Source organism: Oryx dammah, unplaced genomic scaffold (assembly GCF_014754425.2).
Source record: "Oryx dammah isolate SB20612 unplaced genomic scaffold, SCBI_Odam_1.1 HiC_scaffold_19, whole genome shotgun sequence".
NCBI classification, from domain to species: Eukaryota; Metazoa; Chordata; class Mammalia; order Artiodactyla; family Bovidae; genus Oryx; species Oryx dammah.
The window spans coordinates 85,286,612-85,311,646 of record NW_024070203.1 but is presented as its reverse complement, the minus strand read 5'-3'; the positions used below and the strand labels follow the sequence as shown (position 1 = coordinate 85,311,646).

The following is a 25,035-nucleotide window of genomic DNA, read 5'->3' as shown; positions in this document are numbered from 1 at the left end:
AGTGGGTTGCCATTCTTCTCCAAGGGATCTTCCCAACCCAGGGATCAAACTCAGGTCTCCCCCACTGCAGGCAGATTTTTTACCATCTGAGCCACCAGGGAAGCCCATTAGATGTCTTAGGGCGTAATAATTTTGGTAACCTACATTTCCCATGGATTGATCATGGGTCACGTGTTCACTGACTCGAGGAAGAAAAGAAAAATACAAGAAATTATTAAAGTTATTTCTGTTTTTATTTATTCATAGTAGTTAAATTCAGCCTAAGACCAGTGCTTCCATTTACACACTAAAAGCAAAGCCAGTCTACCACTGAAATCACATGATAAATTTTATTTTTTGGCAATCTCTTTTCTGTTCATTCTTGAGGGAAAGAAATACCTCACTTTTTGTTATTTATATGAATTGAGGAGATCAGTGCTGAATTTATAGAATGGCAACATTCAAAGTGACCCAGAACCATTAACTCTTTGGTAGTAACTATAAATTTCAGAGACACATCTCTTATAGTTCCCTGCTTCACAATCAAAAACTGAGAAATCACAAAGCAGTACATGTCAACTATAACCAGTATAGTATATTCTAGCTACAAATATATGAAACTGTGGCTTGAATGTGTGTCAAGACAATGTTTTAGAATTACCCTTCTAAATAAGATAAATGGCTGCATTAGCATTTCTTTTCAGATGTTCTTTTTAACTCCTTTGGAACTATCTGCAGATAGAAATAGAACTAGTTTGAATGCTGATCTCAATATGAAATACAGAAGTCACAGAATAGACAAAACTGTTGATGTAGCATTCAATAATCAGGGTGCTATGAATTTTACATTAAAATTCACTTATGTAGTAAAAATAGAGCTGTCGTAGCTAGAAAAAATTATTTTCAGAGACAGCAGTTACCCTGGGTGGAAAAGAACAGTTCTACATAGAAAGAAAATCCAAGAAGTATGCAAAGTAAACACCAGGATACTTGATATATATAATTTAATCAGATAGTACATAGACTATGACATAAAACAGCAGTTTCCTAGAATAATTATAGGCTGCAAGACATGAAACCAGTTAGAAAACGGGTTGAGGTCCTACTCTTTGACAGTAGACTTATAAATACAAATGTAGAATTAGGTAGATCTATGCACTGTCTGCTTTTCCTTGTCATCAAATCAACGTGAACCAGTAGACTGATAAGAATTCAAGCAGTAGATGTATTGCTGATTCACTATATCTTGCCCAGTGAAGTGAGACTATTAACCTCACAGAGCTGCGATTAACTATGGATTGATAGTTTGGTATTTTAGATGCAAAAGCACATTTCTTCTAATTGGAAATACAGCTTAGAACTATTTTGTTGGGCAGACTTCAGATTGTCTGAAATAAGAATGCTTAGCTTGTTACGTATAATCCTTCTATTCAATAGTGACAAACATCAGAGACTAGGATTTTAGAGACTAATCCTGGTGGATTTTTGAGGGAAATCTTGTCCAATGACATGTATGGAAGGAAGAATTTGTTAGGTTATTTTTTTCTTTTAATTGGGTGTATTGACTGGCCTAAGCATAGACATCCTCCTTTTCAGTCATATGGTTACAAAAACTGTACATTACAAAGAGTATAGAAACAAACTGAAAAGAGTGTGCCACAGATCTTGGATAATTACCTATATGCAGTTAAATTTACAGATAGAAAAGAAAATACAGCCTACATCCTTATGGTGCACAATTACTTTTTAGATACAATGTATCACTAATAAGTATCATGGTCATCAACCCTAGTTGTCACCAGCAGAGAGAATGAGAGCGAGATCCGTTCGGTATAGCTTCCCTCCATCCGATAAAGCCATTATACTTTTCTTGTATGTTGGAATATTATTAATATCCAGATCCTAAATAGGACATAGATGGTATTACAATCCAGTTAAACATGGAAGTGAATTAACCACTGTCAAGTAATAAAATATGAGACAAAACTGCTTGTTATACCAATCCATTAAGAAGAGTTGGATTAAATTCTTATACAAATGTGAATAAATCACAAGGTTGTTTTTAAATCTATTTATCACAGTTAAACACTGATTCAGACCAGTATGAAATCAAGTTAAGAACTGAAATCTACTTCTCCTCTATAAAGTTTTAAAGTAGATTCTCCAAAGTAGATGTGTGGTTGCATCTGGATGAATCCATCAAGTCTGCTGAAGAAGGAAATGGTGAGGTAACTAGATTACCTGTTTATTTTTCTCACACAGATCCTTCAGTAAAGCATCCAGTTCATTTTCATCTATGTATCCATTGCCATCCTACGAGAGGGGTAATAAAACAATATATAAGCAACCTCATCCACCAAAAAGGCAAAGGTAGTAAAATGGAAATAATTGAAATCCTCAGAAAATCTACCTACTGCAAATTTGGCAGATATAAACTAACCCTGTAGGTCAGACCCTCAAATTTTGAACTGCTCCAAAGTTCCAAAACAGATACGAACTTCCTCTCATTCAGCACCTTACATTTGTAAAATGCTTCGAAATTTTCAAAGCGATTTTACATTTACTATTTCCCTATATGTTAACAATATCACTACCTCTCGTTGAAGTAAGAAATTAATCACAAATGTTTTGCTGGAGAGAGGACATAGGCATGGGGGAAGTATATTCCCGGCCTGTAATAGAGGCGGGCTGTTATCACATCACGCAATGGGAGAGCTGTACTAGGGCCTCCAGAGGACTGGCTTGATCCAGGAGGAAAGAAATGAGAAGAGACAGAGCATGTTAACTACTGACGTCATACACAACCTTTCCTCACACACGTGATCTCACTATCCCCTACGTGGGAGAATCCCCGCTGGATATTTTCATCTAGCCACCCTGCAGAGTGACTATTATTATCTCTTGGTTACAAATGAGGAAATTAAGGGTCAGAGGAGTTTGGTATCTTATTCACAGTTCACAGGAGATAAATTGTAGCATGGGATTTGAATAAAATTCGTCTAATTTGGGATATAACGTAATTCATTTCCTATGACAAGAATAAATTGGCTGAGTAATTTTAATAGCTCATGTTTCTTTAAATATAACCTTGAGTTTGAGGCTGTTTTTCCCTTTCTGAGCATTTTCCAAATTTTTCTAAAAAATCAAATTACAGATAAGAAACACTTTTTTTTTTTTACCTGATCGTATAACTCAAAAGCTTTATTGAACTCTTTCCCACACATTTTGACTCCCTAGATGATAGAGAAGAGGGCAAAGATTAAAATGCTACAATTACATTTCATTGTGCTTCCCTTGGCAGATATCTCACAATTTAACCTTTTGAGAAATATTATGTATGGTAGAGAAAAAGAGAAATACCTGAAATTTAAGAAGAAAGTTCTCCTGCACGGGTAGTAATCTTTTGAGAGAAAAACATTATATAACTGCATTAGATTTTCTACAAAGGTCAGCTTATAATGGTTATATTTGCATAGCTCCTAAACTCACCTGGCCATCTCAGTTAATTCCAGCTTTCCATCATTATTTGAATCAAACAATTTCAGCTGAAATACAGAAGGCATTATTTTGTATTGAAAAAATACCTATTGCATAGAGAAGGAAATTCAAAATAAAGAAGTTTGAGTAATCAATTACCTATATAGATGGTAAAATTCTAGAAACTAGCATTTATTAAACTTTCGGTGAAAATTTTCAATTCTGTGACTTGTCAATTACCAAAGTTTATCACAACAATATACAATAGAGTAAGAGTGATCTTACCCTAGACTTCTGGAACATCATTGTTTATTTTTCTTGCAATATATGTATGTATTGTATTTGCAATATCTTGCAAATATGTATATGTTTATATTTGCATATAAACCTGCAAATATGTATGTTTATATGATCAAGATGTGGGAGATATGGTGTCTGGCAGTACACATCCTGAAACTTTCCAAATAATAGTAGGAAAATAAATATTTAATTTGTTTTCCTCTTTTAGAGCATCAAAGAGTAAAGCAGATAATATGGATAAATCCTTACAGAATAAATTTTTGAGTAAGTGATCTTTTGATAGCTGAAAATTACCTAACTCCACAAAAAAGGAAATGCTCATACATGGAGCCTTGAAGCTAGCCTTACAAGGCAGAAGCTTTGTAGGTATTTCACTTTTCAAGTGAAATGATACATGTGTGCATATGATGCCCACACCATGGTTTATTCATTTCATCCTGTGTAGTCTTGGGAATTAGCCAGAACACAGTAATATTTCATAGGCTCTTGGCTATAATCTTTTCAAGATCAGTCCTACCATTAGGTCTGTATATTCAGCTAGTTTTGTATCATCAACAGTCTTGTTTGCTTTTTCCAGCAAGTCCTTTAGAAAGTTCTGTTAAGACAAAAAAACAGATAAATTTCATCAATAACAATCTGCTTTCTTTACAGCCTGCCTTGAAATGGAACACACCGGGAATACAAAGAAAGTCTCTTTTTGAGACTAGGACTGGATAAAAGGAGGACATTAGAAGAGAGGTCCTCTTGGTTTTCCAGCAGGGATGCTGCCTTTGACAGGCGTGATATCTGCCTTTTACTGAGAACTGATCTGTCAGACCATGCTATGGTATGCTATGCTTTTATGATTTCAATTAAAAGAGAAGTTAGATTGTGCACCATGTAGGAATCAGAGTAAAAACTTATAAAGCCAGCCAGCCCAATGGATGCATTTCTTCCTAATGGTATCTTCACAGATACTCATGCGATTCTTCTCCAAGAAATAAGAAACACTGTGCGTGTGTGCGTGCTAAGTCATTTCAGTCGTGTCCGACTCTTTTGCAAGCCCATGGACTGTAGCCCGCCAGGCTCCTCTGTCCATGGGATTGATTCTCCAGGCAAGAATACTGGAGTGGGTTGCCATGCCCTCCTCCAGGGGTTGATCCTGCGTCTCTCATGTCTCCCGCATTGGCAGGCAGGTTCTTTGCTTATGAGCCACTTGGGAAGCCCAAGAAACAGAATGGACCCCCTTAGACCTTTTTGAAGTATGTGAATGATTCTTAGTATACAAGGTGGAGATCTACCCTTAATCTCAAGTGCATTTTCTGCCCTTGCAATCTGTATTTCCCTATCAGTGTACAGCCAGGATGAAACACATTTCACTAGAGGCTGGATTAGCTTTTAGGTTTGACGCAGTCCAAAGCACCTTGGTTAGAATGTTTCACCTGACTGTTCAAACTAAAATAGTTGGCTGCAGGCGTTACCTAATTCTTGAAGGATATGAATCACACCAAAGTAGAAATTAATATGGGAAGGATGAAAAAAAAGATGATTATTAATTTGACAGTTGACGTTTAGGAGTGATTTTAATTTTTTTACCAGAGAAATAAATCAAATAAAAGCTTTCAAAAGCTTGCCATATAAATGACAATGTAAGTACTTAAGAATATAATAGTTTTTCACTTTGTCTAGTGCTGTTCATTTGTTATTTCTTTATTTGTTCAGAAAAATGAATTACCGCAATTAGGGAAAACTGAGCTGATATGTTAAGACAATACCGAAGGATCGGCTTTCTTCAGCTTTGCTGTCATATATCTCCCTCCCAAATTTTCTAATTCTGCTGGGATGATTTAACTTCATTGTTTTCAATGAAGGAGACTTTTTTCTTGGTTTCATAATTTTATTTTCACTTCAAACATTCCACTTAAAATTCAAAGTGAAGCATGGAAAATTCAAAGTTATCTGTTGGGGATGAATTTTATTTTTGAACCATATGAGGTTTTTGTCAGAGACTAATTGGGTTAAAAATCCTCATCAGAGACTAAAATGGTGGTCACAAAAATAGCCTGGGAGAAACTTCAGGACGCTGAGATTCAAAGTCATGTCTGAGAGCAAGCAATGTTTTACTCCATTATGGAATCTTAAAATTAGCTTTCTTGAAAGATCCATTAAAAAAGAATGCCAACTTATCTTCAAAATTCCCCAGAGAGAAGTACTTCTATTTAGAATCTCTTCTGAGAATAAAATTTAGAACAAAGAAGGTCAGTATTGGAAATGAGCTAAAGTTTCTTTATAAACTTGAAATGATTTTTAAAAGAAATTTTGGGTCCAGTAGAATAAAAACACAATAACTTAACTGTCACCTTGTGGGTTGCTGAATTACAAATTTGTGAAAAATATAGTTTTTGGTGATTTCACGTGAAAACTGTTTACATTTCTAAGTGTTGTTAGTCCACGTGCTTTAACGATTTTGCAGTTACACATGTGTGCTAAGTAGCTTCAATCTTTGTGACCCTGTGGGCTGTCACCTGCCAGGCTCCTCCGTCCATGGGATTCTCCAGGCAAGAATACTGGAGTGGGTTGCGGTGGCCTCCTCCAGGGGTCTTCCCGACCCAGGGATTGAACCCACATCTGAATCTCCTGCATTGGCAGGCAGGTTTCTTACCACTAGTGCCACCTGGGAAGCCCTCGATTATACAAATACGTGTAACTCAAACAATGTTCAGCTATGACCGGGAAACCATGTTTGATATTCCTGTTTCCCTACAGAAGAGCAGAAGAGGTAACTCTTGGTGACTAAAGCTGAAAACTTGATATTGTGGGAAAGAAAATTATTGCTATTATCAGATATTCTGTGGCCAAAGCCAGGTTCTTTTCCCAAGCAGCTGAGTACTCTTGAAAAATTATCTAATTTCTCTGAATTTCAGTTTGTTTGTTTGTATAATGGGAATTATAATACCTCCTCTGCAAATTTTCTTTGAGGATTAAATGTTAAAATACACGTTAAACCTAGTATTATGCCTGCCACATAGCAGGTGCTCAATAATTATTAATTTGTTTCCCTTCTAGTTACTCTATATCCTAAAGACAGAGAAAATAGAGTCTTTCAGACTGAGAAGTGTTGAGGTCAATTTAAAAAAATGAGGGAAAGATGGTTTTGTATTTCTGAAAGGCTAGTAAATTATTGAGTTCATGAATAATATAATTTATATTGTACCTGTATTTCACAAAACCTCTCAGATGCAACATCTTACTTGAGCCTCACAATAAATTGAAAGGTAAGTGTTATTACCCTCATATAAAGGATGAAAAAGTGAGGCAGAATGATAAAGACATTTGTCCAGAGACAAGACTTGATTTCAGATCTCTTTACCTTTTCCTTCCTATCTTCCTCCTCTCCTACCAGCTCCTATGTACGTTTCTGAGATACGAATTGATAAATTCATTTCCAAAGTTATAGTTTTTCAGAAGTTTGATTATATTAGGACTTTGTAAGCCCGGGGCCGTGGAAGCAAACTAGTTCAGAGATCACAGCTCTATGTCCTTTTTCTGTGTAGACTTCAGTTCATCACTTAACTTCTCTTCTCTTTTTTCCTTACTGCAGTAACATTAATCCCACAGAACTCACATAAAGATTAAATAAGACGTGGATAAAGTGCCTGGCATACAACTGGTGTCCAGCAGTTGCTTTTTTATCTTTAAAGGGAAATCTATATAGTTGTTTAATTTATAAGATAAAATGTCAAATTTTAATGAAAATAATCTGACTTATTTGGCTTAGTATACCATTATAAATCTATCTCTTTATCATCTATCTATCCGTTATTAACAATTCGTACACACCACAGAAAATGTCAACTGCTGAACAGAATTTCAAAAGGTACTTGAAGTCTCTTTTTTGATGGGGTACTTTATTAACCATGTGGAAGAGTGGTTGAAAATGTGCCATTGCTTAACGTTAGTTTCTTTTGTGGGAAGTTTTTAAAAAGAAACACACACAAAATTCATAGTTGTATTTGAAAGGGGAAAATGTACACATTTTTCTTTGCTTACCTTAAGCTCCTCAGTTTCTATGAAGCCACTGTGATCAGTATCATATTTTCTCCATGTCTGTAAATAATTTTGGATAAGGAAGACCAAACACGTTAGAAAAGGTCATAATTCCCCTACTGTTAGATATCTGAAGAATATCACTCGGTGACAGAGGTTTCCTATACCTTCATGAATTCCTCACAGGACTTTAGCTGCTGGCATCGGAAAAGCAGCAGGAAGTTCTCTTCCGTGGGTAACACATGAGCCAGCTGGAAAAGATCGAAGAAGCTGGTGTGAGGAGCTTGAAAGCAAGTCTCTCTCGTTTCCTGCTCTTAGTTGTGCTTGGCCATGATTTTATTACCCAGAAAACTAGGAGAGGAGAAACGTGGCAATCGATTTTCCCTTTCGGATACTTTGTCCCTACAAAGTGCCATCGTGTTTTGCAGCGCTTGCTGCCCTTTGAGGGACCGGTTCTCAGGTCAGGGAGGAGGCTGCAGCAAGCATGCCTAGGGAGCGCAGGGAAGGGTGACTGACACTTCTCGTCTGCTAGACACACAGGCAGACTCACGCCGGTGGCTCGACCCCGGCATCTTTCCTGTGAGGGCCCAGAAGATGGCACACGTGGGGCCATGCATTTCATAAAAGAAGAAGCTGAGAGATATGAATGTAGCAGAGAGGACAGAAGGCAAAAAATGAATTCTGAAAGTCGGAGGAGAAAGCTTATTAAGAGATGCAATGGAATATAAACTCAGGACAATTGTAAAGCAAGAGAAAGAGAGATGGAAAAAGACACTTTACAGCGAACAGTGGAAACTGAATGGTAATAGGGAATATCAGTTCTCAAATGTTTGGTGTCTGCTAAAAGGACATCTGGTGCTTGAGTCCAGAGCTTAAATTTTATTTGATGATCTCCCTTGAGTGACCCGATGACATTTCTCCTAAGATCTCATTTTGTAACTTCAATGCTCCTTTTTTTTTTTTTTTTTGGTGGAAAGAAGGACTCCAGATCCCATTTTATGACGAATACAATCTATCTATTGTGTGCAGGGAGGGCGGGAGCTGGACTGATGGCCTAATGAAGGTGTGTGCTCTATTCCTGGGCAGCTGCTAATTAGCTGTGGTCCCCAGCAACTCCCTCAGCCGTTTCTGGAACTTAGCATGCTCATCACTTAAAATGAGGAGTGGAAATAGAAACCAGTGTCTCTTAAATGTATTGGGTTCAAAATGACTTTGAGAATCTGTTAGAATTACTGCATCTTCACCATTAAAGAATGAACCTACAATACTATATTTCACCTAATTTCCAGAAGTTGATGAATCCCCTGAAGTACAGGCATGGACCCTCATCTGTGAATTTTAAACTAAAAACCCATGGTCTAGATTAACCTCTAGGTCAGCATAAATGCCAAAAGTCTACCAAATTATAGAATAGACTCTCACACTTAAAAAAAAAATATTGTCCTTTTAGGTCCATTAAAAAATTTTAAATATAAAATGTATCATTCTATCTTATATGCAAGTAACCTCAGCTTCTTTATGCTATATATGTCCTTTAATTTATCTTGTTTTTAGATCTTTGAAATAATATTTCAAATTAGAATCATTCAGGCACTAATAATGGGATGAAACGAAGGGGCAGAGCCAGATATCTTATTAGGATGTTTAGTATGACTATCAGAAAACATTTTCTTCTTTCCAAAGGTCAATAGTATGGTTATGCATTAATGCAAGCATTAATTTAGGAAACAGGAAATAGCCAATGCCAACTCTTTCTTTATTGGTGTGTAAATTGTCAGTTACCCCTTTGTAAGCTTTTGGTAGACCTCCCCATAGCCCACCCATTTCAGGAGGCAAAGACTATTCTTTGTCTGCATCTCCTGAATACTTAGTGTGGTACTCAACATGTTAGGTGCTTGACATAAATGTTTGGATTTGGTTAATAATTTTACTTCATTAAAAGTTCCTACTTAACATGATTTGTAATGAGCATATTTTTTATCTTCATTGTGATTTTCTATATTGCTTGGATTTTCAAAATTACTGTACATTGTTTTGAACAAAATAATAATTTTTCCTTAAAAATCTACTTATCAAAACCCACCAAATAGATAAAAACAGAAAAACTAAAATACTGAACTAGCAAGCAATGACCACATGTAAAATTAGGGAAATTTTAATCTCTTTTGTTTCAAAAATTAAACTTTACATAACTTGCATGAAGTTCACAGGTCTCTAAGAATGTCAAATACAGAGATGGTAAAATTGCTCTTCATGTTTAGTATAAATGTATATTTATTCACCCCTGCTATTTTGATCCTACTTGGTTTAATTATAATAAAATACATATTATATCTACATGCAACATAGTCAATCTTTTAATTTAATTGAACTGTTAATATTAAATTCAATACAGTACCATCATATTTTATAGACATTAGCAATGAGTCTTAAACACGTAAAACATTGTCATAAGACAAACCAGCCACTAAGAAAGAAGTAAGTATGTGTGGATAGGATGTGGCTATGTGGTCAGTTGCTACGTTGTGTCTGACGCTCTGCAATCCCATGGACTGTTGCCCGCCCGGCTCCTCATGGGAGTCTCCAGGCAAGAATACTGGAGTGGGTTGCCATTTCCTTCTTCAGGGGATCTTCCCAACCCAGGGATTGAACCCTGGTCTCCCACATTGCAGGCAGACTCTTTACTGACTGAGCTATGAGGGAAGCCCCTTCACAACAAACAAATAACATAACAAATCATCTTTTTTTTTTTTACATATTTTTTGCCACGTCATGTGGTTTGTGGGTTCTTAGTTCCTGGACCAGGGACTGAACCCAGACCCTTGGCAGTGAAAGCACCTAGTCCTAATCAATGGACCACTAGGGAAAGCATATGAATCAATATTCAAATTTCAGAGCTGGGTGCTGAAACTCTCCAGCTGTTGACTCTAAGACCATATCTACAATGTGACTGAGGTCTTTTATAGAAGCTGTTAAGTAGGGCTGTTGTTGCCTCTCTTTTGCTAAGTCACTCTTGTCAACAGTAGTAGCCTGTATTACTTGTTCCAAGATTATTGGTGATTTCTTAATTTTCAGTCCACCAGCCTGCTTTTTTATAAACTCTCAAAACTTTATTATGAGTTGGAGAAGAGAGTTAAGAAAAGCAGAGAAATGAATGGAAGGCAGATAACTGTGGCTACTAGGAGAATCTTTCAAAGCTTCATTTATGAAAATCGCTTGCTTGTCCCTGAGAGTGGGGAGGCAAAAATTTCTCTCTACTTGCCTGCCTTCTGTTTCAGCCTCTGCACATCTTGAGGAAAGGGTCTGTGACTTAATTAATGTTTCTTTGCCTGGCACCTGCAAGAACTTCCATAGATATTTTACTCAACCAATGAATGGAGGCAGTTGACTATCCAGGGTCAGCGCAGGCTGCGAGAATTCAAATAGCTTGCTACTAAGCTGTGGACAGGGGTTGGAGTGGCCGCTGTGACTGCCATCCTGAGTTCTCTTTAGGTGCTAGGAGCGTTGTCGTGGTCTCAAACGTCAGGTCTCTTCGGGAGATTACCTGGGCTGACGAGAGCTATGTTCCCAAGATGCACATAGGGATATAAAACCTAGCTCTCTCACTCAAAACTTGGGGCATCTCCCAAGGGTTGTCCCAGTTCAGAGCTCACTGTAGGGTCAGCCACAGTTGAGACTTTCACAGCCCCACATCTTGCTCTGCCCAGCTTTGTTCTTTTATTTCCCTCGGACAGGCACTGACTCCAAGAGCACTTCCTAATAAATTTCCTCATTGCTTCTCTTCAACTCAGATATGGTCCCCAAAGGAACCAACCTATCCCAGGACAGGGATCTTTACCACCTCTCTTCTATTACTAGCCATAATATGGAGCTCTTGATTATGTTTTGGATCAGGTTGAAATCCCTTGCTGTGGCTCACGTGGCCGTGATTCAGAACCTATGAGGCACTGGACTGCATGCTGGGGATTCATAGTCACTGACAGTAAGAACTTTACAGGGAGGCAGATAATTAAAAATTTTGTTTCAGACAATTTCAAAGCAAGAGATAACTACAGTGGTAAAGCTACATGCTAGGTGCCAGGAGAGGACACGTGAAGGACAACTTTACAAGAAATATAAATGACTGAGGTATATCTTTTAAACCACACACACAAAGCTCAGTTTTTGAAGACAATCTTGGTGCATGTTAGATTCTTTCAACACGTATTAGTAAAACATTCACTTTCTTGGTTTGGAAGCCAAAGAAATATTTTTCTAGCCAATGAGAGGTGAGTCCAGGAAATTAGGAAATTTAAAAGGCAAATAATCTTTTCACACAAATTAAAGGCTAGTTGAATTTAATAATTTGAATTTGACAAGTTATAAGAATGGGAAAAAGATTGACATTAAGAAAAATGGCATAGATTTTCTAATGAAATATTTTTATTTTTAATAATAATAGCAAGTACATTTACTTAGTTTTTATAGTGTACCAGGTCTTATCTATTTTTGACATGTGTTATCTGATGTTGATGTTCATATGTCATCTGTGTTCACAACCAAGGAAACAGAGGCTTAAAGACGGGAAATGACCTGCTATCACATAGCTTACAGATGGAGCCAGATTTGAAATCAGTCTGACTTTTTGATTTTGAGACACTTGTCCTTTAAATATCACCCTCCATTAAAATCTTCAGTCTTAATAAACTATTTTAAAAATCTATCAAGAATGAAATTATAAATCAGATTTTATTGTCAGTCATTTCCCCAAACTCTGAGGTAGGAAACTGTGTATGCTTAGTCGCTCAGGCATGTCCAATTCTTCACAACTCCATGGACTGTAGCCCTCCAGGCTCCTCTGTCCTTGGAATTTTCCAGGCAAGAATACTGGAGTGGGTTGCCATTTCCTCCTCCAGGGTATATTCCTGACCCAGGGATTGAACCCTCATCTCCGGCAAGCCTCCTGCATTGCAGGTGAATTTTTTACCACTGAATCACCAGGAAAGCCTGAGGTAGAAAACTAGTTTACTATCTAAAAAATTACATTTATTGTGGTTAAATTTATATGCTCAAATCCCACTATCAAGAAAAGAAGGAAAGTCTAGAAAAATGCCTGCTTCCCTGGGAGAGTTATTACAATTTTACAACTGAAATAGCTTTCAGATCTATTTTTTCCAGTGGATGCACTGACCTGGACAAATAGACACAGTAAAACTCGAGAGGACGCTATTTTCTCACAGAGTGCCCAAGCAATCAGGTGAAAAGTTTGCAGATTTGACATCCAGCTAAGGGAAACATCTATACTTAATGTGAGCACCAGAGAAGGAATTTCTATTATCTGCTAAATCATTCAGTCTCCCTCTTTGACTATTTTAATCAATCTTCTCTGAAATAGAGCTATTAGTCTGAATAAATTTAGAACATTTGACTGTCATGGTATTTGTTAAATTATCTCAGAATTTCAGAGTTCCTGTTTTGAGTTTGTATCAACAATCTCTTTATTATCAGGCTGTATTTGTGTGAATTTGAAAATCTATTTAAAAGACATGAAACCTAAAATTTCACAAGAAAGCATATTTGTACATTACCCTTCTTTTTACATGTTTTCACATGTCTAGGTAGTAACAGCATGTTGTTGCAAAGTGTCAGCCAACTTCGTTAAAACAGAAGTTTGAAAGTTACCCACTATATTTTCTGACTTTTTGAACAACACATTTCAATTAGAGCCAAGTCAATTTGACCTGGAAAGCAGACTACCATATAAATACCATTTGGTTTACTTTGATGAGATGTTGAGCAGCCCCTGAATACACCTACTAAGGGGCAATACATAAGCAAATCAAATCTCTTTTCCCTTTGAACATGAAAGTTATGTCTACTTGATGTGAGCTGATGGGAGTCTGAAAACTATTATAAATTTTGGAAAACCTGTTTTTTTTTTTTTAATTCCTTCAAAGCTGGCTGAAATTCATGTATTTATGTTCCATGTTATACATAGGATTTCTTAGCAAGCGATACATGTCAGATTGGAAAACAGAAAGGATGAACTTGATTTAATACAACTTACTGGTGACACTAGAGGGCACATTGTAAATTCAGGCGCTCCCCACTCTCCTCCACTTTGTACATGTGATCTGTAGCTTTCAGTTCCTTTTTTTCCAATGGTTTTTCGGAATCTCTCCTTTTTTCTTATCCCTCCTCCTTAACCAGGTTAAGTACAATCAACCTGCATGCGAACGACAGCAGCAATCTCTTCCCTGTCCCCCCATTCTTTCCTCGTTTCTCCAAGTACAGACCCTCCTCACTTCCTTCTGTGTCTTGGCTGATAACTCTGATTAACAAAAAGAATTCTAGAATCAGAGTCAGATCTAGACCTGTATAAATGTTCTGTCACTCCTTGCCAGTGGGACCTTAGACACATCATTCAACCTTTCTGAGCTTTAATTTCTTTACCCTTAAAGTGAGGAATCTTGGCTAGCTTTTCCTCTGGGTCCCATGCAACAAAAAGTTCCATGTCCTGGAATAATTAAATTTTCTAATTAAGTCTTATGTGTTTCACTTCTCTTCTTTTAAACTCTTTCTGCTTTCACTGATTGAATGAGTGAGTGAGTGAAGTCTCTCAGTCGTGTCTGACTCTTTGTGGCCTCCTGGAATGTAGCCTACCAGGATCCTCCATCCACGGGATTTTCCAGGCAAGAGAACTGGAGTGGGTTGCCATTCCTTCTCCAGGGGATCTTCCCAACCCAGGGATCGAACCCAAGTCTCCTGCATTGCAGGCAGATGCTTTACCCTCTAAGCCACCAGGGAAGTCCTTTCACTGATTGAAAGTTCTTCCCAAATTATGTTTCTAGTGACTGGGTCAAATAACTTCTCTATACTTTGTGCATCCTTGTTCAACCAGGCTAAATGTAAGCCTTGCCATAAGTAACCAATGAACTGAAGCTTGAAAATATTTTCTTTTAATGCAGAAAACATGTGGATTATTAATTGCAAAAAAAAAAAAAAGCCTGAGTCGTTTATAAGAAAGTGGCTGAAATTCTACTTAAGCTACAGCTTTCCTCAACTATAAATTTATTTTATTTTGTTATTATGAGGATCAAATGAGATCACGTGTTTGAAAACACTCCATAATTGTGTGCGTGCTCAGTCCCCTCAGTCGCGTCCAACCCTTAGCCCTGGACTATAGCCCTCCAGGGTCCTCTGTCCATGGGATTCTCCAGGCAAGAATACTGGAGTGGGTTCCATGATTGTGTAATGTCATACAAATAAATGAAAATTCTCTTTCTTACTGTTATTGCTATAAAAGTTCCTCAAGTCTTCATTTCAGTCTTCATTAACCTCTTCATTCTCTTCTGTTAACTATTTCTATCTTTCCTCACACAGAAATCCTTTTCTTTCATGTAACAGTTTCTTTCCCAAACTTCTGTGGAAATTCCTTACATCAAATCTCTAGGAAAATGTATCTGGTAATAACTCCTAGCTTCTCATTCAAATTAGACCTCAAATAATACTTCATAAATGATCATCCCATATAATATACAGTAAAATATAGATTCAAAATAGCTTTTTTCATCTTATCCTTTTAAAAATATAGAATCTATGTGAATCAGATCCATGCTTTTTGTGCTATTGTTAACAACCTAGGGCCCATTGGAGTCCTTAAGGTTAAATACATTAAATACAAGATGACAGTCTTTCCTGTACTAGAATTATAAAGTATGCCAAACTCCCAAATAGCCACATCTATAATTTCACTGATTTCAGAATTTCTGACTAGTTTTGAATAATTAGATTTATGTCATGTCATTTATGTTCATTTCAATGTTATTTTTTTATCCTTGATGATTCACATTTTGATTAGTTTGCTTCTATTTCAATCTATAAGTCCCATTACTATTAATTTATCTATTTATATAGTAATGAGTTATGCATAGGAAAAGGGAAAAGTGTATACTCCAGGGAAATATTTTAATTACAAAGATAATAATAGTATGTCCTTCTTTAACTCTATTTGTAGTAGCTGTTTAAAAATAAGTATATTTCACATTGACATCACTGGTGTCCTATAACATCAATTTTTGAAAACCAGGTTAGTTCTCTGAATCAAAGGTAAATTATGACTAAGAATACTTCACAATCTAATACACTAAGAACATTATATAAAGAACATAATTATGTCTATTATTTGATATATTTTAAACTATGACCTTATTAATTTTTCTGGACAAAGTTATCCACTCAATTTCTCTAATTGGTTGCAGAGATAAAGAAAGTAGCTAAGACATTAGATTTTATAAAAGTAAAAGTACTGTTTCACATATCTGAAGAATGCAAAAGAGTTAATGTATAGTCAAAGTTTTGCTTCCTTGATTCACAGACAAAAAAGTTGTCCTCACTAGGAAAAGATAAGATTTGACACTGAAGTTTCAGCTTTTAAAGAGTCAAAAGAAACACCTACACATCGTAAAATACTCACTTTAAGTTCTGCCAACTGGCAATTTAAAATGGAACTTCAGAAAACAAGATGCAACTTTTTGCCATGATATCATCTTTAGGGCCTGCAAATAGTTCATTTTATTTTCTAACAGAAAAGTCTACACTATTAATAAGAAATACCAGTGAACCGTGTTCTTAGTTGGCATTTTATTGAACTGAGGCTGGTAAGGTAATGGGATGAGTACTCATCCAGAAGTTGCTAACTTGAGTCTCTAACTGCACCAAGGCCAGCAGACAGTTGCATAGCCAGAGACAAATCCTTTGACTTCTTTAGGTCTTAGTTTCATAATATATTAAATTTTGGCTCGGATTATGAAAATTCTTAGGTCTGTTGCACTTCTGAGCAGTTTTTGATTTTATATCTCTGAACAAAAGATAGCCTGTTACTTAAGTAAAATAAGCCTCTTAGAACAGGTTTTGCCTATCATGTTTGAGTTGAATACAACTCCAAAAAGCTCACTTATTAAAACCATATGAGAACAATGCATAAATTCCTTACCTCTACAATGCCTATTTTTCCATCGTCTCTTTGTCCATACTGATCCACAAAAGTTTTCATCTCAGGTGATAACTCCTAAAATTATAACAAGCCAGGTAAGAAGAAGGTTTTTTTAAAAAACAAACAAACAGTATGCTTGTTATCATGTTAATAACTTGTTACAAAGAAAAACTGGAATTAGAACCATTTAGAATTATGCATATTGATTAACTTTTTCATGAAAATTAGGATATAACTGATGTACCAGTTTTACTGGTTTGAAATGAAAGACATAATTTCTGAACCAGTCACTATGATTTATCTTCTATTATTAGTTTTGAGAATATGTTATCCTTTAAAAATGTAGTCAGAATTATTCTGTTCATAACCTTTAGTGAATTTAAATATAGTGATCCTCACGAATGCACCTTAACATTACTTGCTTCAGGGAAGATTATTTTATATTGCTGCACTAATTATCCTATAACATTTTCCTTATTATAACATGCTTTATCCATGGAAGTTAATATTGTGTTTTCAATTTGGACAAGCAAATGTGAATGTTCAAAAGCAACTCATTTCTAAACAAAAAAAGTTTCCAGCGTGGATGAAGCTGGAAATGTTTTTACAAATTAAAAGTCAGAAAAATTTGTGTCAACAAAAATTTGTGTCAAATTAACAAAAATGACTTGACCAATTTGTACTTTCATTAAAAATACGCAATACTGATGACCTCAGTTTGGATTACTGATTGTATGTGCTGAAGATCTTTGTCTCCAAGAGTAATTTAGGGAGTAGTTCTCCAGTGTTTCCTTGTTTCCATTTTCTACCAAGAGGATGTTCTCATTTCCATTTAGTTACGTACAGAAGATATATTGAAGAGGGACAAAGTGAAAGCTTTCATCTCGTTTGACTTATCTTTTTCAATCTATTTTATTGCTTACATAACCTCTTCACATATTGACAGAATAGATAGCTCTGAACTGTAAACTAATGACCTGAACATAGATAGAACTAGTATTCAGGAAGTTGGATTTTATACCCTTGGGTCTTCAACATAGCCCATTTAAAATAGCCCTATTGCATTAACTGAAGCTGATGTAAAATAGGTCAGCCTTTATGAATGTCCTATTCTGTGTCCTTGGAAAAGTAAATTAAGGTTTCAGTTTTTATCATAACTAAGAAGATGGTGATAGTTATCTATCACACACATTTTCTCTAGGGATAAATAGCTTAATAGAGTTTGAGGACTGTACTGAGGCTGAATATTATTACTGGTGTTAAAAAATCCTACTTTGGCTAAAGGTAAATTTCTTTAATAGAAGGTAACAAATAGTAATTAAGCAGGCTTAAAAAACCTCTTCCAATATGGATTAATTTCAACTTTTATTACCTTAAACAGTGCAAAACATAATTACAATGATAATGATAATAAGTTAAAGCTTTATAAAAAATAAATGTAAATTTAGAGACTAGTGAAAAATGCTAGTTCTGAAAGCATATTAAGTTATGATATTTCATTAATGTCATATTCACCTAAAGTTAATATTAGTGAAATTTTTGAAATTTCACATTATTAATATGCTAAGCCAAATAATTTTTCCATTAATACAGTAAAATCTGTTATCCTATTGCTAGAAATGCAAAGAAACCTGGTTTATAAGTTCAACCTTTAAGTTCTAAAAAAAAAGAGAAGAAAAAAAAGATAAAAATTGATTTAATACAGTGAGGCCAGTAGTGAAATATTTGTCTAGTACATGAATGTTTCAATTCATATCTTGATTTAGATTTTAACTATTTAAACCTATATTACAATAATCAAGCTGTTAAGCAACTTGATATAATCCTGAACCTGTGCTCAGATTTGGTATTATTGGATTATAATCCAACAATAACATCTTCCAATATTCTAAGATTGGAAACATAGCAGTAGAAAAAAATAATTAAGATCTAAACTTTTAAAAAGACTAAGATGAAGTCATTGTTTACAAAAAGTATATATATTAAAATGAGAAGAGGAAAAGAAATATCTGAAAACATGTACAGAGTTTCTAAATATCTGAATTTCTAAGCTGAAAATAAATATTTAAATTACCTCTAAGAGAATTAAAATATAATCATTTAGCTGCTGGAAACATCTTTAAAGGTTTTAATTAGAAGTTTTATGGTAAGTAAGATTTCCCAACCAGATATTTTAAATATATATATTTTAACTGTAGAAGAAAATGTTTTGTATTATTAGTCAAAGATACATAGATCTATAATGATAGTATTGCATGAATTTATATACATGGTAATGTATAAGATGGTATGGAGAGATTATATAAAACATTTTCAATTTTATTTGATCCCGTCCTATTACACTTTCAAATTTACGTAATATCAAATCTGGATAAACCAATTTCCAGAGTGTCGTGTGCATGCTCAGTTGTGTCTGACTGTTTGAGACCCTATGGACTGTAGCCCGCCAGGCTCCTCTGTCTGTGGGATTCTCCAGGCAAGAATACTGGAGTGGGTTGCTATTTCCTTCTCCAGGGTATAATCCTGACCCAGGGTCCCAGAGTGCTCTCTGGTTTTGAATCAATTTGATTTAAATCATTGGATTTTAGCAACTGATAGCTTTTAATGCATTATAAATCATTTTAGTGTCCTCTGGTGTTCTTTTGGAGCTTCCCTGATAGCTCAGCTGGTAAAGAATCCACCTGCAGCAATGCAGAAGACCCCTGTTCAATTCCTGGGTTGGGAAGATCCCCTGGAGAAGGGATAGGCGATCCACTCCAGTATTCTTGGGCTTCCCTGGTGGCTCAGATGGTAAAGAATCTGACTGCAGAGCCTGGAGGGCTAGGCGTTCTTTTGATATGTTGTACAGAGATGTGTGCCACACAATTTTCAATTTAGATAGAACAAAAAGTGATTATTAGTGAATTATATGTATATATATATATATGTATGGCCATACTTCTCAGGCTTGTCCAATTTTTTGTGATCCTGTGGACCACAGCCCGCCAGGCTCCTCTGTCCAAGGGTTTCTCCAGGCAAGAATACTGGAGTGGGTTGCCATCCCCTTCTCCAGGGGATTTTTCTGACCCAGGTATCGAAACCAGGTCTCCTGCATTGCACGCAGATTCTTTACCATCTGAGCCACCAGAGAAGCCCATTTATGTATACTACTATGTATATAACTCAGTGCTGGAGGTGGTGATTTGCTAAAAGCTCACACAATTATATTTTCCTCTAAAGATATATCTTTGTATCTTCATATATATATGTATACATATACAATGTAAAATCTCTATGCTAACAATATATATTCTTAACAGGCTAATTTATGCCAAAAGGAAGCTATTCATAATTAGTAAAAATTAACTGATAGCTTAAATTACAAATATAGCTAATTTTCAAAGTACCACTAATTGCTTCCCATTAGAGAATCACTTTGCTTGTTTAAAATGTGTGAAGTTCTTAAAATTACTTTTTACATCTCTAACTTTTGATTTTCTTCCTCACAACAGAAATGAACCACCTTTTTGCTAAATTTCCTGCTCATTATTATGTGGTAAAGTTGTACAAATTTCCCCCAGTGAGGAAGGACATTTTCTCCTCACTCCAACCACATCAACATTACAAGAATAATAATGAGAGATCCATAATCTACAGATTGGTTTCCTGACCTCCAAGGGGTAGAAATGTATTTCTACTCGTTTACTTTTCAGGCTATTAAAGAGAGGTTAAAAATTACCTAACTGAACTCAATAGAAGAGGTGGTGATCTGCTAACAGGTCTCACCCACACTTTCCTTTTAAGTACTATTAAAATACAAGTATACAATCTTTTAAAAGCTCTGATTTCATATTGTAAGGCTTTTTCCCTTTAAGGAATTTCTCTTTCTCTCTCTCCTTTGTCTCTGCGTCTCCCCCTCCTTCTCCCTCTCTTTATCCCTATGCAATTTCAAAAGGCACTCTTTCTTCCCTTCTCAATAAATAAATGTTTACGTTCCCGGAAACCATTTGATTTCACTAGCTCTTTATGAGAACGCTAGAATAGTTATTCAAAGACAAAGGTCTCTTTCCTCCCTTGCAAACTTCAACCTACCAAACCAGCCTTCTTGCGCGCCTGCTGGAGCTCCTGAATCAAGTTCTGAAGCTCCCTTCCTTCCAGGTAACCACTTCCTGTAAAGACAAAGAAGCACCCAGTTGTCAGACATTTCACTCAAGTTTCTTCCCCGTTCAATTTCCACAATGGCTATTTTCCGGCCACTGGAGAGGTCCCATGTTGGCCTTAATATCGATTATTGATTAACCCGCAAAAGATACACGACAGGGCAGTGGTCCCCTCCTGGGAGAGACCCACTAAGGGCAAAGGAGGATGGTTGGGTTGATGAGTGTAGCCATAGAAACTTTGCAGGGTAGGGTCTCTCTCGCTGTCGCTACCCTCCACCCCAACCCCCCACCTTCTATTTGTATCATCCTTGGAGAGAGAGAGAGAAAAAAAAACATTTCAAGGTTTTGGGATAACATAGAAACAACACATAAACTTTAAAGTTCATGGTTGGCAGCCAACTGGAGAGAGATTAGGGAGATGCGGGAAGAAGCAAAGAAAAGAAATGAAGGATAATCTGGAGGCTCAAGGAAGGGAAAAGGGTGGGACAAGGCTCTTCAAGCAGTTAAAAAGATAAAAGATAATCACCGTCAGCGTCGAAATGAAGCCAGATCTCAAAAAACTGTGAGGCTGTGATCAGAGATGATTGCAGGTGGGATTCTGCCATCGTAGAGCGGAGTGGGTGGTCTGCGTGGAGTATGCGCGTGTCAGCGCTGAAGTGGGGTGAGAACCGCAGGGTATAGGTGCGCGTGTGTCTGTGCACGTGCGCGAGTGTGGACGTCTGTGTGTGTGTGTAAGAAGAAATCCCGGGCTGCAGGAGAAGGAAACGCAGGGCGCAGTCGCTGTCCTCGGTGCTGCTCGGCTCAGGCGTCCCCGGGAGTCCTCTCTGCGCAGGGGCTCCCGCTCTCCGTATTTATCTCGCAGTCGGGCCGGGCCACGCCTGCCCCTGCCTCCCATCCCTCAATCCCGCCTCTTGCTCGCCGCAACCTTCCACCCCGCCCTTCCCGTCTCCTCCTCTCCTCCCAGGAAAGCGAGCTGGAGCACTAGTTGTGAAGTGCAGAAAGCAGCAGGTGGTGGGAAATCCTTCGCTTAGAGACAGGTTGCGGGAAACACTCATTTCCTTCCACATTCTCATATCCGAAAGGGATCTTATTTCTGAAGAGTATAGTGAAATATCGCGGGTGAAGAGGTTTTGATTTGCAGATGGAAAAGGAAAGTTAATGAAGGGTAGAACCACATAACGGATGCTTATATTGTGCGTGTGCCTCTGTGTGTGTGTGATTTCTCTAAGACATTTGAGTATTTGTTTGAACAAAGTCAGGTGAAAGTTTAGCAAATATTAGATTAATGTGATGAACATATGCAATGAGCTATTGGTATCAATAGCTACTCTATTTTGTGCTTGTTGAGGACCATCACATGAGTATTTGTTCAGTTAGGTTCAGTTCAGTTCAGTTCAGTCGCTCAGTAGTGTCCGACTCCTTGCGACCCATGAATCGCAGCACGCCAGGCCTCCCTGTCCATCACCAACTCCTGGAGTTCACTCAAACTCATGTCCATTGAGTCAGTGATGCCATCCAGCCATCTCATCCTCTGTCACCCCCTTCTCCTCCTGCCCCCAATCCCTCCCAGCATCAGAGTCTTTTCCAATGAGTCAACTCTTCGAATAAGGTAGCCAAAGTACTGGAGTTTCAGCTTTAGCATCAGTCCTTCCAAAGAACACCCAGGACTGATCTTTAGAATGGACTGGTTGGATCTCCTTGCAGTCCAAGGGACTCTCAAGAGTCTTCTCCAACACCACAATTCAAAAGCATCAATTCTTTGGCGCTCAGCTTTCTTCACAGTCCAACTCTCACATCCATACATGACTACTGGAAAAACCATAGCCTTGACTAGATGGACTTTGTTGGCAAAGTAATGTCTCTGCTTTTCAATATGCTATCTAAGTTGGTCATAACTTTACTTCCAAGGAGTAAGCATCTTTTAATTTCATGGCTGTAATCACCATCTGATCGTTTATATAAACAAGCCTTGCCAACATGAGAAAGTAGGATGATTTTTTTTTTCAACTTGAAGTAGAATTATAATTGAAAAGTGACAGAATTTAAACTATAAAATCATAAAATGTAAAGAGAAGGAAGTGATCTTTAGAGATACTGTGGTTTACCTCCTTTGGGTGTAGAAAGACTTAGCAAACTAAAGAAATAGAAACCATACCTAGGTGAGCTAAAGAGCCAAGGCCCTGCTCAGTGGCTGGAACACACACCTCTCCTTTTTGCTATGCCAAGCAAGTTCTGTTAAAGAAATTTTCAAACATTTTTGGAAGTTACCATGAGAATTGGGGGAAAAAAATCTAACTGAACATGTTATGTATTTTAATATAATAAATGATGATTTATTATTTACTTACAGACTGTATGCAGGTCAAAAACAACAGTTAGAACTGGATATGGAACAACAGACTGGTTCCAAATAGGAAAAGGAGTACGTCAAGGCTGTATATTGTCACCCTGCTTATTTAACTTGTATGCAGAGTACATCATGAGAAATGCTGGGCTGGAAGAAGCACAAGCTGGAATCAAGATTGCCAGGAGGAATATCAATAACCTCAGATATGCAGATAATACCACCCTTATGGCAGAAAGTGAAGAGGAACTAAAAAGCCTCTTGATAAAAGTGAAAGAGGAGAGTGAAAAAGTTGGCTTAAAGCTCAACATTCAGAAAACGAAGATCATGGCATCTGGTCCCATCACTTCATGACAAATAGATGGGGAAACAGTGGAAACAGTGTCAGACTTTATTTTTGTGGGGTCCAAAATCACTGCAGATGGTGATTGCAGCCATGAAATTAAAAAACACTTGCTCCTTGGAAGAAAAGTTATGAATAACCTAAACAGCTTATTAAAAAGCAGAGACATTACTTTGCCCAGAAAGGTCCGTCTAGTCAAAGCTCTGGTTTTTCCTGTGGTCATGTATCGATGTGAGAGTTGGACTATAAAGAAAGCTGAGTGCTTTAGAATTGATGTTTTTGAACTGTGGTGTTGGAGAAGACTCTTGAAGAGTTCCTTGAACTGCAGGGAGATCCAACCAGTCCATCCTGAAAGAAATCAGTCCTGAACATTCATTGGAAGGAGTGATGTGAAAGCTGAAACTCCAATACTTTGGCCACCTGATACAAAGAACTGACTCTTTTGAAAAGACCCTGATGCTGGGAAAGATTGAAGGTGGGAGGAGAAGAGGATGACAGAGGATGAGAAGGTTGGATGGCATCACTGACTAAATGGACATGAGTTTGGGTGAACTCCTGGAGTTGGTGATGGACAGGGAGGCCTGGAGTGCTGCAGTCCATGGGATCTCAAAGAGTTGGACACAGCTGAGCAACTGAACAGAACTGAAAGACTTCTAAAGTATTTGGTTTTGAATATTTTAAAAGTTGAGATCCACTGAAGACGTGTCTTATAAGTGTCTGATTCAGTTCAGTTCAGTTCAGTCACTCAGTTGTGTCCGACTCTTTGCAACTCCATGGACTATACAGTCCATGGAATTCTCCAGGCCACAATAATGGAGTGGGTAGCCTTTCCCTTCTCCAGGGGATCTTCCCAACCCAGGGATCGAATCCAGGTCTCCCACATTGCAGGTGGATTCTTTACCAGCTGATCCACAAAGGAAGCCCAAGAATACTGGAATGGGTAGCTTATCCCTTCTCCAGCAGATCTGCCCAACCAAGCAACTGAACTGGGGTCTCCTGCTTTGCAGGCAGATTCTTTACCAACTGAGCTATCAGTATTCTTAGACTAAGTAGGCAGTCATTAAATGTTCATTTGTTTATACTTTTATGTATCCAATGAACATTTATTAGTACTTACGTCAAGCACTGTGCTAGACACTGGAAAAAGATGAAATAAAATCCATGATCCCTGACTTATTGAAGCTTACATTTATGGGGATACAGTCACATGCACACACACATGATATAATAGATATACTGGGGTTATTCACAAGATACGATGTATGCATAATCTTCCCAATTTGCTTGCATGAGAGTTGAAGCTTAAATTTTGTAACTTTTCTTAGATAATAGGCACAGAGAAAACTTTGTTCCATGGTGGGCACTTTGGTTGTAAGGAGAAATGGTCATGGAAATGAAGGACCAATAGCTTGGGCAAAGTCATAATTTCTGGAAGCTAATCCTAAATCTAGTT

At 37.1% G+C, this 25,035-nt stretch overlaps 1 protein-coding gene across 1 annotated transcript; it reads right to left on the bottom strand.

Moving 5' to 3' along the window:
• Positions 1-214: 214 nt before the first annotated feature.
• CALB1 (calbindin 1) lies at positions 215-21,716 on the bottom strand. Its single transcript, XM_040261109.1, has 11 exons — positions 21,422-21,716; positions 20,828-20,904; positions 16,757-16,831; positions 7,950-8,033; positions 7,786-7,842; positions 4,274-4,351; positions 3,469-3,524; positions 3,340-3,379; positions 3,159-3,212; positions 2,221-2,292; positions 215-1,881 (listed from the first exon to the last, which is right to left on the bottom strand). The coding sequence occupies exons 1-11, from the start codon at positions 21,498-21,500 to the stop codon at positions 1,768-1,770; spliced, it is 786 nt and encodes a 261-aa protein (XP_040117043.1). The 5' UTR covers positions 21,501-21,716; the 3' UTR covers positions 215-1,767.
• Between the last annotated feature and the right edge of the window lie 3,319 nt (positions 21,717-25,035).